At 49.0% G+C, this 13,511-nt stretch overlaps 1 protein-coding gene across 1 annotated transcript; it reads right to left on the bottom strand.

The window, feature by feature from the left end:
* Positions 1-5,076: 5,076 nt before the first annotated feature.
* LOC125528567 (aspartic proteinase NANA, chloroplast) lies at positions 5,077-9,111 on the bottom strand. The gene is made up of 2 exons (XM_048693020.2): positions 8,267-9,111; positions 5,077-6,044 (listed from the first exon to the last, which is right to left on the bottom strand). The coding sequence occupies exons 1-2, from the start codon at positions 9,094-9,096 to the stop codon at positions 5,213-5,215; spliced, it is 1,662 nt and encodes a 553-aa protein (XP_048548977.2). The 5' UTR covers positions 9,097-9,111; the 3' UTR covers positions 5,077-5,212.
* Positions 9,112-13,511: the final 4,400 nt, after the last annotated feature.

The following is a 13,511-nucleotide window of genomic DNA, read 5'->3' as shown; positions in this document are numbered from 1 at the left end:
GCAGCAAGAGTGTGATCGTGGGTCTGCAAGTGCACGAGCGCGCCCACTGCACCAGTGCGCACCGGTGCACGGCGGTCTGGGCGTCTCCCTGCATTCAGGTTCGTGGAAAGAAAGTGTAGATATTTTGACCGGACCATATATGATTGTGTCCATGGCCACGAGTAACAAGAACCCGGCCCCGATCGGTAGTAATGACAAATGCACCTGGGACACTATGTGCAGTTCGACCACCCGATCACACGGCGGGATGGATCGATTCGACGGGACGCTGCCAGCTCATCTCCAATGCACGGACTCTAAATATTCGAACCGAGGTGAATCATGTGGTTGGATAGTTAGAGGGACAATGATATACTCAGCCCACCATGATTTAAGTTTTGGTGCTCGGATTATTTCTGTATTTATTTCGGAATTTTCGGCGATACGTTTTCAGTAGGAGGAGATTCCCGTCGACGACGAGGCGCTTAGAGCAACTTCAGCCACGCACCCCTAATTCGATCCCTCAAATGCCCGCGGACGCGTCCGGTCAGTGACCGGGACGCGCCCATTTTGAGCCCCTACTTTTTCGTCCGCGCAACCACACTTCTCATATATCTGGTCACTTGCGTGTGATTGATGGAAAAAAGAGAAAGAAAAAATGAATAAAGAAAGAGAAAATGTGGTCTGGATGGGGTCGCGTCATATGTGGTGGACCGACCGGGTGCCTCCGGGCGTGTCCGCGAGCCCTCATATCGTCCTCATATTTGAGATGGATATGAGGGGTATCGATCAGTCCGGGCATTTGAGGCGGATATGAAGGGTCTGATTGGGTCGCATTTTTGTGACAGGTCACTGACCAGACGGCCTACTCGGACATTTGAGATGGACATGAGGGATCCGGTTGTAGATGCTCTTATGATGACTTCGTAAATCTCAAGATAATGTGCCGGCTCAGTCTCTCAAAGATGCTCATAGGATAAGGTATACTTGTATATATTCATAAAGGTGAGTATATGCGCATATGTATTGCGTCTGTACTTTATTAAAAAAATGTTCAAACCGAGGTCATCCCAACAATCCCAACAAGGTACCTCATCGATTCACACCGTCTTCTCTTTTTTAAAATCCTGCAGACTGGATATATAAATTAAAGAATGTTTGCGGGCATTCGGAGTTTCGGACCGCCCGCCATGTATGTGTGTGACCGTCGTCTCCCACTCCAAAGCCCTCTTTACCCGAAAAAAACCTCTCAAAACGAAGCGGGTGCAGTTCAACCACCCGATCACACAGCGTGACGGATCGATTCGACCCGGACTCGGCGGGCTCAACTCAACACAGCTAAGTGTGTTTGTTTTTATGGACTTTTTTTATAAGGACTAGAAAAAGTCTCTCTTAAAACTTTTTTATCAAACGGAAGGGATTTTTTAGTGATTAAACTAGGCATTTGTACTAAATGAAGAAGAATCTTAAGAAGAGTCTTTTTGAGACTTTTTCAACAATGCCTCTCCATGCATCCATTGACCCGCCATCTTATTGTGTTGTTTGATTGTTATTTTTCTATATACTAGAAACAACATGGTCATTTAATAATCTCTAGAAAGGGACTAGTGACTTTTTAGTCTCTAAAAACAAACAATGAGAAACTTTTTAGGGACTAGAAACTTTTTAGTTGAAACTAGAAAAAATTTTAGGACTAAATAACCAAACACCACCTAATCTAGCGTGCGGTAACAATAAGTTGCTCGCCGTCTAGCTGGCCGTATTCGCCTACCCTTTTGTGAGTTTTGTCCACCGATCACGTACTGCACACACACCTACTGATATTTTAGAACACATAGCTACCAGCTGCCGTAACAAGTTAAAAAGTATGGTTGCATCATCTTGGTACTAACTTGTACTCCCTCCGTTCCTAAATATTTGTTTTTCTAGACATTTCAAATGACTACTATATATGGATGTATGTAGACATATTTTAAAGTATAGATTCACTTATTTTGCTCCGTATGTAGTCATTTGTTGAAATGCCTAGAAAGACAAGTATTTAGGAACGGGGGAATACCATGCGTGCATGCCCCACGTAATCTAACACCTGTGTGACAACGTGGCCGTGTTGTGGTTAGCGCGCGATTTGGCAGATTGGTGCACGCTCGCCGTCCAGTTGACGTGCGCATGGTTGATTGCATGTGTTTGTCAATGGGGGGCAGGTGAAAGCGACGACCAGCAACGAGTTACCAAATCTCAATCTCTCTTTTCTCACGTATGTGGAGAAGCAACTGTTACGTGTACGGCCAAGTTACGGCCGACATGGTTTGTGTGGGCCATGCCAGGCCGGCATGCGAGCCGGCCTTTGCCTGAGGCAGTGAAAATAACGTTACATGATCGGTACGCAGACGTGTCATCCGGTGGTGTGACGCGCCGGCCACCTGTTCTACAAGCTCCTACGTAGCTAGTCTCTGCAATGCATGCATCAGCACAAGGGAAACGGGTGTGCCATCGAGCTGCCACGTACGTGGCGAGCAGCAGGGCCAGTTCGTGTGCAATGCGCGCATTGCTATCATAGGCGATAGTTGGGCGATTTTGTTATGGTACGTGTGACCGTATGATTAGCAGGTTCAACAGATCAATGTTCGCGCGCATATGGCAACAAAAATCAATCACTGGCGCGTAATCAGGGGCGCACGTGGAAATGTGCTGCTTCGGTGTAGATGCACCGGCGTATGTGTTTACCGGCCAGAATCGGAGCTGTTCGCCCTGATTGGGTTTGGAATCATCGGCCAAAGGTGCGTCGCTCTATACTCGCGTATCTCTGCTGAAATCGGCGCCGCGGGCATATATGGTGCCCGTACCAACTCAATCAATCAAATCTTGCATCTTGAAGACGAACTAGCTAAAATATCCATGCGTTGCTACGAGGTGAAACAATATTTAAAGAGTGATGATGTATGACTGTTTGTCCTATACTGTTGTTCTCGAAGGCATGGTCGGAGCCCTCGACCGTTATCGCTTGGTCGTCCTCGAGCGCGCGACCTTGGCCTTAACAGTAATTAGTACTATGCAACAACCGCATGCAATGCACAGTAGCATCGTACATGTAACATCAACTACAAATAGAAGACACGAACACATGTTCATTGGTAGTCGTAGCTGTTGCTGGTGCGATGTTGTTGTTGATGATGTCGGTGACGACCTTATGCAGACGACGATGAGACTGCTGCGTGGCCGTCTGGGTGTTGGACTGCTGCTGGTGGTAATTGCCGGATTGGATGGGATCCGAGTCTTTCACCTACCCGTCCTCATAGCCACCTCCTCCTCTTTCGTCTTCGTCATGGATGATGTCGAGCATCTGCCTGTCGTTGTCGTCGTACGTCGGCTCCCCGCTCTAGGCATTATAGCGAACAGCCTGCGAGCACCCTGTTCTTGAGCTTCTCCTCCTTTGCGGCCTTCGCTTTGACACACCGAGTTTGCCGCGTAGCCGAGCCAATCTTCCGTGCGAGTGTGATGCTCGAATCCTTCGGCACCTTCGCCACCTCCATCTTCGACAGGTTCTCCGCGATTCCATGCGTCGTCGGCGGAAGGAAAGAGAGGGTGGGAGAAAAAAGCGGGAATTGGACGAAGAGCGGCGGAGGAAGAAAAAGGGGAGTGGAGGATTTTGGCGCAGAAACTATGAGTTGCTATAAAAGCGCGGGCTCCGTCTTCCTTTCGCGTGGGGCGGGAGGGGGGTGGGGGTCAGAGTGTGACGTTTCATGTGTCCGGACTCCTGCAAAACCCTCTCCATGTTTGATTCCGATTTGCGAAAGAAAACACGTCCAGACCGCTATGCGGATCGATACAGTCCGGGGTTGAATTTCTCGACGGTCCGAACGGATGCAGACAGTTTAAGGGTCGGCGTTAGATATGCCCTAACTAACTAATGAGCATGTAGTTGTCCATTCTTGACGGATGGCCAACTTTTATGCGTGCTTCAATGTCGAAGCCCACATTGCAGGTGGAGGAGTCGTCATTTCCACTCCCGAGCTTGCACATGCTGCATTTGGTGTGGGACTCTGAAAGAATACAGCCAAGCGAACAATCTCGCCGGCTGATTGTACATACTGTACTTGAGTACCATAATGTATCATGATAAGATATTCATATACGTATGGAGTTGTCTTTGTCTGCTTTCTCTTGGATCTTAGGTCACATATATTCCACAAAGGTAATATTGTCTCTGGTCTCTACTTTTTGCTCTGTCTGTAGTCTGTACTAGGCACCTACCAAGTGCCAACTAAGATCCAGAGTGTGTAATCACTAATCACCAAGGGACTTCAGGTTATAGCTAGCTAGCAACTCTATGCGAGTAAATTACATTGATCAATTTAAATATCTTAACCCATCACATGAATCAATGGTTCTTTAATGTTTATTCTTTATGGGATTTGTATAGCTAAGGCTGGTCGTAGTGGAAGTATCATATGCTAGTATTACTATATCCATAGTATACATAAATTAGTACTCCCTTCTTCCCATAATATGAGAGTTTTTTTGACACTATAATATAATAGTGTGGAAAGCGCTCTTATATTATGAAAAGTGTCAAAAGGTCTTTTATATTATGGGACCGAAGGAATATCTTAGAAAATCTCATGTATAAGACATTGTAGTGTCATATTATTTATTATGATACGGTAGCATAATATAGTAATACTCAACCTTCAGAATCAAACAAGGGTAGAATGACCATTAGAGCATCTTCAATAGGCGCCCACAAAGAGCTTCACGCACTAAAATTTTATTTTTTTGGCGCCGAGCAGCTCCAGTAGATGCTGTAGCGCTAAAAGTTTTTGGGCGTGCGCTGAAAAACACTATCACGCGCAACATATTTTGGATTCCGAGTTACGCGTGCTTCACAATTTACACTGTGTGCTTTTTGGACACGTGTTTTGAAGCGTCTACTAAAGTAATGTTGGTCCAGACGCATTAAAAGTGTTACAGTGACGCGCTATAATTTTTATTGGGCGCAAGACTTTTGTGCGGCCGTTGAAGATGCTCTTAGATAGCCTTTTACGTATTTTAGTGAATCTTTGTAAAAGATCCGTGTCAGAAACTTGCATTATCCTGTTTCAACTTCAGATATCTTCATCCCATTTTCATTAACACTTGCTTATGAAAGAGCCTTACAGAATCAGCGAGACCCTTACGGGAAAGAACGAGAACGGAATCAGAAGAAATGACTACTTTGCTGCCTAACAATTAATTACTGTGCACAACGGCTCTCCTTAAACCTAAGCCAGCGGTTGGCGAGGTCGAACTCCCAGAGGTGCTCCTGCTGCAGGATGTTGCCGATGACGGACACCCCGGGCCACACGCCCTCCTGCAGCCCGATGCACTTGACGCCGGGCGCCGCGTCGATGACGTAGCTCTTGGTCGGCGGCTGGAGCCGCGCCGACCCGGCGAACCGCACCTCCAGCTTCGGGACGGCCGGCGGCGTGCTCGTGGCCGTCCAGTTGTAGCAGTACTCGAACGGGTCCATGGTCACCCGCGGCACTCCCGCGAGCTGCTTGCTCAGCGCGGCCACGACGGCCTTGTACGCCGGGGTGGCGAGGATGGTCAGGCTGGTGCCGGAGTCGAGGATGGCGCCGCCGCTCTTTTTGACGTCCCACACCTCGGCGGGGATGTCGAGGGCCTCCCCGGCGACGGAGACGGCGTCGACCGTGACGGCGTAGAACGGGGCCACCTGGGCGTCGAGCAGCAGCGGCGTCCTCGACGATGAAGCGGCGCCGTTGGCGTCGGGGCCGAAGGTGAGGTAGCTGGAGGTGTTGCGCGGGGCGAGGTGGTCGACGAGGCAGTAGGAGAAGCGGCCGCCGAAGCGCGCGGCGGCGCGGGCGGCGAAGGAGATGTTGCTGTTGCCGAGGCTGAGGACGCCGTCGGAGGCCTGGAAGCTCTGGCCGTCGTAGGAGGTGGTGCAGCCCAGCACCACCTGCTGCAGCTTGGCCTTCCTGTCCGCGCCGCCGCCGCTGGAGCCGGACAGCGCGACGGTGGCCGCGTCCGTGCCCACCACGCCGCGGGCCGACGAGTTGTCCTTGTACCTGCCAGCCACACGCACGATCAGGTCGTTAGGATCATCAGTTGGGTGGGCTAGCGGTTGGATGGCACATGCAGCCAGAGATTCTGACAGGGTAGCAGAACACAGCGCAGCCGGGAAGAAAATTTGCAACGCATTATGATGGAGCCGAGTTGACCCACTCCAGCTAGAGCGCGCACGGTGTCTGTTGGTGATCCTGGGCCTAATGTGTTCATCTGATGAAATCGTACTTGCAAGTTACTACTACAAAGTGATGGTGGTGTGCCATGGGGACCGTGTCTTTTCGTAAGGCAGCATGCACAAGGTAAACAACAGACAGAGCCAGCTTGCAAGATACTACTACTACTCATCTTCCATATGCTCCATAACGGAATCATCATTTGAAAAGATCACACGTCTTGTTCATGAACTGTAAAGCAAAAGGAGGGAGCATTGTTCCTAGAGGTGGACCTAAGTACAGTGGAGGGAGGGCATAATAATCCAGCGTAGCTCAACACAGTTTTGTAGCCAGGTGACCCAGTCTGTTTTCGGCAAAGAACAGTGACGCACCAATATGAATGTCAATCAGCCTCATCAAGCTAGCTGGCAGACCGAAGGAGCTACGCAGTGGCACCCCCATTGCCCCTTGATTGAGAACCACGGCATAGCCGGGATGGTAGGCATGGGCTGATGCATGCCTGCCCGCCTGGATTCGAGCCTCCGTGCTCGCAATACCAGCGCGTACTCACCTAATTCTTCTATAAAAGTAAACCGAGGGATTCTTCCCCTCCGGTCTCGAAAAGAAAAAGAACAGAGTACATTTGTCTAGCTAATCATTTTTTAGTAGGATTAGTACAGCAGCGCATCGGACCTACTTGAGTTAATTGCCTGCAAAGCAGGTGCTGAAGATCGAGATCGGTGACAGATCATATGCTGGGCTGGATAAGGGCGAACATGGCAAGATTCAGATACTGCGCGCGCGTCGATCCCAACTTGCATCGCACGTACATGCCCAATAAACGAGCTGCGGAATGGTACATTTCCTAATCGCCTTTTCTGAAAACCTAGCCGTTAACTGTAAAGCAGGTGCTAAAGCGATCGGTGACAGATGGATCGACATGTTGGCCAAAAGCTTGCGGCCGAACGTGGCAAAGGTTCAGACGCAGTCTGAGGGTGCTACCGCTTGTGGTAATAGTGTCACGAGTTTCACGACTGCGGTTAGCACTGTACTACGAAGGAGCAAGCTGTGCTAAGTATGAACGACAGGGAGAACAAATCAACAGTCTTGGCAAAAGACAGAGTTGCCAGCAACAGGAGTAGTTGAGGACAGAGCAAGCAAACACTGCGTGCGTTTCTCTGAATTTTAATCATACGCGTACGTACGTACGTACGCGCAGCCGCACATGGCGCGTTCCTCGGTCGCCCCGGCCAGCCCGACCCACCGTTGGGCGCCATCTACCATTGCCAAGCTGCTCCGTTTTTTATAGCAACGACGACAGCGCATCGTCGCTGGCCGCATGCGCGCGCCGCCGCCTAGCCTAGACGGCAACGTGCGCGCGGCGTGCCACCAGCGGAGCAAGCCCAGAGCGCGCCCGGGCGCGCGCACACCCACGCGGCGTGCGTCCAAATCTGGCGCGCGCGACAAGGTGACGCGGCCGTCTGACGCCAACGATTAAATAGGGAGACCGCCTCAATCCCCCTGTCCGAGCTTGGAGACTGCATCATCACGATCGAAACCAGATAGTAGAAAAATTGGCAGGAAAAATGTATACTCTATACATAGATACTGCTGGACTCCACAGTGGAGTTGGTGGAAACCCAGTGAATGCGGAGTGAAGAGCGAGCGGGTCGGACGGGGGCCGATCGGCGCGACGGGCTCTGATTCGTACCTCGTTCGGACATGCTCATGATCGCTCATCCACCTACGCGGGCGCGCGCAATCAATGGCCGTAACGAACGCCGCAAAAGCCGAAGCAGGCAGGCGAAGCTCGGGGCTTCGTGAGTGAATGAATGCCACGCCCTGCTCTGCTACGGCGAGGCGGCCACAGTCACCACGGCCGCGGCAACTTTATGGCCCCTGCCCGCGCGCCACACCCACCCAGCACGCACCCAGGCCACTAGGCCGGCCACGGCGCGCACTTACTGCGCACCTGCTGCCGCGCCACCCCGAACCGAACCACCGTGTCGCACGATCCAGAGCGAGCTAGAATGGAGAAGCGACAACTTGGCAATGGTGGTGGTACTGACCTGTAGTCGTAGGCGCAGGGGGCGGTGCCGGCGGAGCAGTTGGCGAGGGAGAAGGGGACGTAGGACTTGCACGTGTCGGAGGAGCACGGGAAGGGCGCCCAAGACTTGGAGTCGGCGGGCCGGAACACGCGCGGCGAGCCCGACGGGGACGCGGCCGACGGCGAGGACGCGCCGCGGCACTTGACCCAGGTGAGGTCGCTGCCGGTGTCGGCGACGAGCACGAAGGGCTGCGCGGGGGTGCCCACGCGGAACTTCACGAAGTACTGCCCCGTGCCCGTGTACGCGCCCGACGTCAGCGGCATCGCGAACGCCGACGCCTCCGGCCCCGGGGCCGTCGACGTCTCGGCCGCGCGCCGCCGGCTAGACGACGCCGACGACGCCAGCCTCCGGGAGATGTAGGCGTGCCGGTGCCGGTCGTCCCGCGCGCGCTCGGCCAGCGACGCGCCCGGGGCGGCGGGCACCAGCTGCAGCCGCGCCGACGCCCTGCTGCCCCGCCGGTGGTGGTGATCCCTACCGCCAGCGGCCGCCGCAGCGACACAGACGAGCAGGATCAGCACGAGAACGGCGACCCCACAACGGGCCATTGCTTCTTCCTCCTTGGCAGCTTCACCGGACGACAATGGCGAGCGGAGCGGAGCTTGGCGGCCCCTGCTTTTTGGCAGTGTCCGGCAACGGCGAGGGGAGGCGGCTTTTATAAAAGTCGCCTGCGCTCTCCAGACATGGACGGATATAACGCGGTTGATTGCGCTGGGTGCTTGCTTCGTTGGCGATCGCTGCGATTGCGGGTCGAGAATCATTTCTTGCCCGATTCGGCTCGACCCGTTAATCATGTACCCACGAGCGGTGTGTCAGTGAGAGCCTCAGAGGACAGTATCTGCGAATTAGGCAACCGGACGATGACTTGCCAAAATAATGCTATGTGCTTAATTAGGGTAATTTGCACATAAATGTTACATTATGTCACTTAATTAGGGTAATCAAGTAAATACTAGTGTTAAAAAACGTCTTACATTATGAGACGAAAGAAGTAGTATGGTTCTGTGATTTCAGAAGAAAATCAACTTCCAATGCTTGCAAATTAGGCAACAGGAGAAAATCAAGAGAAAATAGTATGATTCTATGTAACAAGTATATCAAGTAAATTAGTGTTTGCTTGATTGTAAGTAAGTAATCAAGTAAATCATTACTGTACAGGCTCAAGAGGGCAAGCAAATCTCTAAAAGAAGAATCCGTAGGTCGTCGCCGTTTGCACGTAGTCATTACTGGAAAACAATTTCAAAACCGAGCGCCGAATTAATTTTGATATCAAGTCATTAATTTCATTATTACTTAGATAGTACTTGCTAATTATCTGTGCAATTAATTTGGTCCATTTCTTTTTTTTTTGCGAGAAAACTTTCGATCTATTCATCAACTGTCAAGGTAGTACAAAGAACACTAGAAGTAAAATTTACATCCAGGTCCATAGACCACCTAGCGACGACTACAAGCACTGGAGCGAGCCTAAGACGCGCCGCCGTCATCGCCCCTTCCTCATCGGAGCCGGGCAAATATTGTTGTAGTAGACAGTCGGGAGGTCGTCGTGTTAAGGCCCCATAGGACCAGCGCACCAAAACAACAACCGCCGCCGATGAAGAGAAGTATAGACCGGAAGGATCCAACCTGCAGACACACAGACGTAGACGAACGAAGACCGGATCCAGTTGGATCCACCGAAGACAAACGCCAACCGGATCCCACGAGATCCGCCGGAGACAAACCTCCACACGCCTTCCGATGATGCTTGAAACATCACCGGGATGGGAGCTAGGCGGGGAGGACCTTATTCCATCTTCAAAAAGTCGTCGCCGCCTCATCTTCTTGAGCATGGCACAAACCCTAACTAAACTCAGAAAACCATCTAAAAGCGAAGCCTTCCCGCCGCAAGAGCCGAGATCCACCGTGCCTCCATGGTCCAAGGACCATAGGAGATGAGGCGGACTGGCGGCACCGGTGAGAGACAAGGAAACCCTAGATAGGAGTTGGCACGTGGGCAGGAGCGAAAGGTTAGGTCTGTACCAACTCGTATATAATTTGGTCCACTTCAGTAAGGATTTTTTCGCAAAGAATCAATTTGTACACCGAGTCATTAATGCAATAATTAATTAGGCATATAGATAATTAGATGTAGATATGCTTTTCCAATTTGACATATGATACGTCCATTTTGCATCATACTTTTGTATCGATATTTATTGCACTATGGGCTGTTATTTCACATTATGTCACAATAATTATGGCTATTCTCTCTTATTTTACAAGGTTTACATAAGGAGGGAGAATACCGGCAGCTGGAATTCTGGGCTGGAAAAGCAGCAAATATTAGAGACCTATTCTGCACAACTTCAAAAGTCCTGAAACTCCACAGAATACCTTATAATAAATAATGAAAAATCCTCGCCAAAGATGAAGACCAGGGGGCCCACACCCTGTCCAAGAGGGTGGGGGGCGCGCCCCCTACCTCGTGGGCCCCCTGGTGGCTCTCCGATGACCATCTTCTGCTATATGAAGTCTTTCGCCGAGAAAAAAAACCAGAAGCAACCTTTCGGGATGAAACTCCGCCGCCACGAGGCGGAACCTTGGCGGAACCAATCTAGGGCTCCGGCAGAGCTGTTCTGCCAGGGAAACTTCCCTCCCGGAGGGGGAAATCATCGCCATCGTCATCACCAACGCTCCTCTCATCGGGAGAGGGCAATCTCCATCAACATCTTCATCAGCACCATCTCATCTCAAAACCCTAGTTCATCTCTTGTATCCAATTCTTGTCTCCAAGTCCGGGATTGGTGCTAGTAGGTTGCTAGTAGTGTTAATTACTCCTTGTAGTTAATGCTAGTTGGTTTAATTGGTGGAAGATCATATGTGCAGATCCTTTATGCATATTATTACCCCTCTGATTATGAACATGAATATGCTTTGTGAGTAGTTACGTTTGTTCCTGAGGACAAGGGAGAAGTCTTGCCATTAGTAGTCATGTGAATTTGGTATTCGTTTGATATTTTGATGAGATGTATGTTGTCTAGCCTCTAGTGGTGTTATGTGAACGTCGACTACATAACACTTCACCATTATTTGGGCCTAGAGGAAGGCATTGGGAAGTAATAAGTAGATGATGGGTTGCAGACTAAGGCATAGCCTAGTGGTGGGAAGGGGCTGATGCCTTCCCACCCACCCAGGTTCAAGGCATGGTACTTGCAATTTGGGTTTGTTGCACCAATTATACTTTAGGGGGGTCCCTTACAGTCTTTATGTCAAAAAAAGTAGATGATGGGTTGCTAGAGTGACAGAAGCTTAAACCCTAGTTTATGCATTGCTTCGTAAGGGGCTGATTTGGATCCATATGTTTCATGCTATGGTTAGGTTTACCTTAATACTTTTGTTGTAGTTGCGGATGCTTGCAATAGAGGTTAATCATAAGTGGGATGCTTGTTCAAGTAAGAACAACACCCAAGCACCGGTCCACCCACATGTCAAATTATCAAAGTACCGAACGCGAATCATATGAACGTGATGAAAACTAGCTTGACGATATTCCCATGTGTCCTTGGGAGCGCTTTTCCTTATATAAGAGTTTGTCCAGGCTTGTCCTTTGCTACAAAAAGGATTGGGCCACCTTGCTGCACTTTATTTACTTTTATTACTTGTTGCTCGTTACAAATTATCTTATCACAAAACTATCTGTTACCACTTATTTCAGTACTTGCAGAGAATACCTTGCTGAAAACCGCTTGTCATTTCCTTCTGCTCCTCGTTGGGTTTGCCACTCTTACTTATCGAAAGGACTACGATAGATCCCCTATACTTGTGGGTCATCAAGACTCTTTTCTGGCGCCGTTGCCGGGGAGTGAAGCGCCTTTGGTAGGTGGAATTTGGTAAGGAAAAATTTATACAGTGTGCTGAAATTTACTGTCACTTGTTACTATGGAAAGTAATCCTCTGAGGGGCTTGTTTGGGGTATCTTCACCCCGACCAGTAGAGCAAAGACTTGCTCCTCAACCTACTGAACCTATTGAAAATGAAATTCCTTATGAGTATCCTTCGGGTATGATAGAAAAACTGCTAGCTAATCCTTTTACAGGAGATGGAACAAAGCATCCTGATGAACACCTAATATATGTGGATGAAGTTTGTGGATTATTTAAGCTTGCAGGTATACCCGATGATGTTGCTAAGAAGAAGGTATTCCCTTTATCTTTGAAGGGAGACGCATTGATATGGTATAGGCTATGCGATGCTACGAGATCATGGAACTACAGAAGATTGAAATTGGAATTTCATCAAAAGTATTACCCTATGCATCTTGTTCATCGTGATCGCAATTATATATATAATTTTTGCCTCGCGAAGGAGAAAGCATCGCTTAAGCTTGGGGGAGGCTTAAATAAATGTTATATTCATGCCCCAATCATGAGCTCCCAAGAGAAACAATTCTTTAAAAAAATTATGCTCGGCTTTCTGAAAACAATCGCACCATGCTCGATACTTCTTGTGCTGGCTCTTTTAGGCTATTGGATTTAGATGGGATTTATTGGATAGAATTAAACGCAAATCTGAATATTGGCATCTCGACAAAGGTAAGGAGTCAGGTATGACACCTAAGTTTGATTGTGTTAAATCTTTTATGGATACCGATATTTTCCGTAAGTTTAGCACTAAATATGGACTTGATTCTGAGATAGTAGCTTCTTTCTGTGAATCTTTTGCTACTTATGTTGATCTCCCTAAGGAGAAGTGGTTTAAATATCATCCTCCCATAGAAGTAAAAGTAGCTGCACCTATTAAAGTTGAATAAAAGACTGTCACTTATAATGATCCTATTATTCCTACTTCTTATGTTGAGAAACCACCTTTCCCTGTTAGAATAAAGGATCATGCTAAAGTTTCAACTATGGTACGTAAAAGCAATATTAGAACTTATATACCTCCTGAACAAGTTAAAGTTGAACCTAATGTTGCTATTGTTAAAGATCTCTTGTCTGATAATGTTGATGGGCATGTTATTCAGTTCTGCGGTGAAACTACTAGAATTGCTAAACCTTGTGCTAAATATAAACATAGACCTGTGGTAGGCGTGCCTGTTATTTCTGTTAAAATAGGAGAACATTGTTATCATGGCTTATGTGATATGGGTGCTAGTGCTAGTGTTATACCTTATGACTTGTATAAAGAAATCAAGCATGAAATTGCACCTGCTGAGTTAGAAGATATT

Source organism: Triticum urartu, chromosome 1A (genome assembly GCF_056163025.1).
Source record: "Triticum urartu cultivar PI428250 chromosome 1A, HENAU_Tu73, whole genome shotgun sequence".
Taxonomy (NCBI): Eukaryota; Viridiplantae; Streptophyta; class Magnoliopsida; order Poales; family Poaceae; genus Triticum; species Triticum urartu.
The sequence above is the reverse complement of the archived record's forward strand: the minus strand, read 5'-3'. Positions and strand labels throughout refer to the sequence as shown.

What these genes read in the sequence shown, in the direction of transcription:
- LOC125528567 (XM_048693020.2), bottom strand. Translation starts at nt 9,096, where the DNA reads ATGATTAACGGGTCGAGCCGAATCGGGCAAGAAATGATTCTCGACCCG. An exon ending in CCCTGCGCCTACGACTACAG is followed by an intron (nt 6,045 to 8,266) that starts GTCAGTACCACC and finishes TGTGGCTGGCAG; the next exon opens with GTACAAGGACAACTCGTCGG.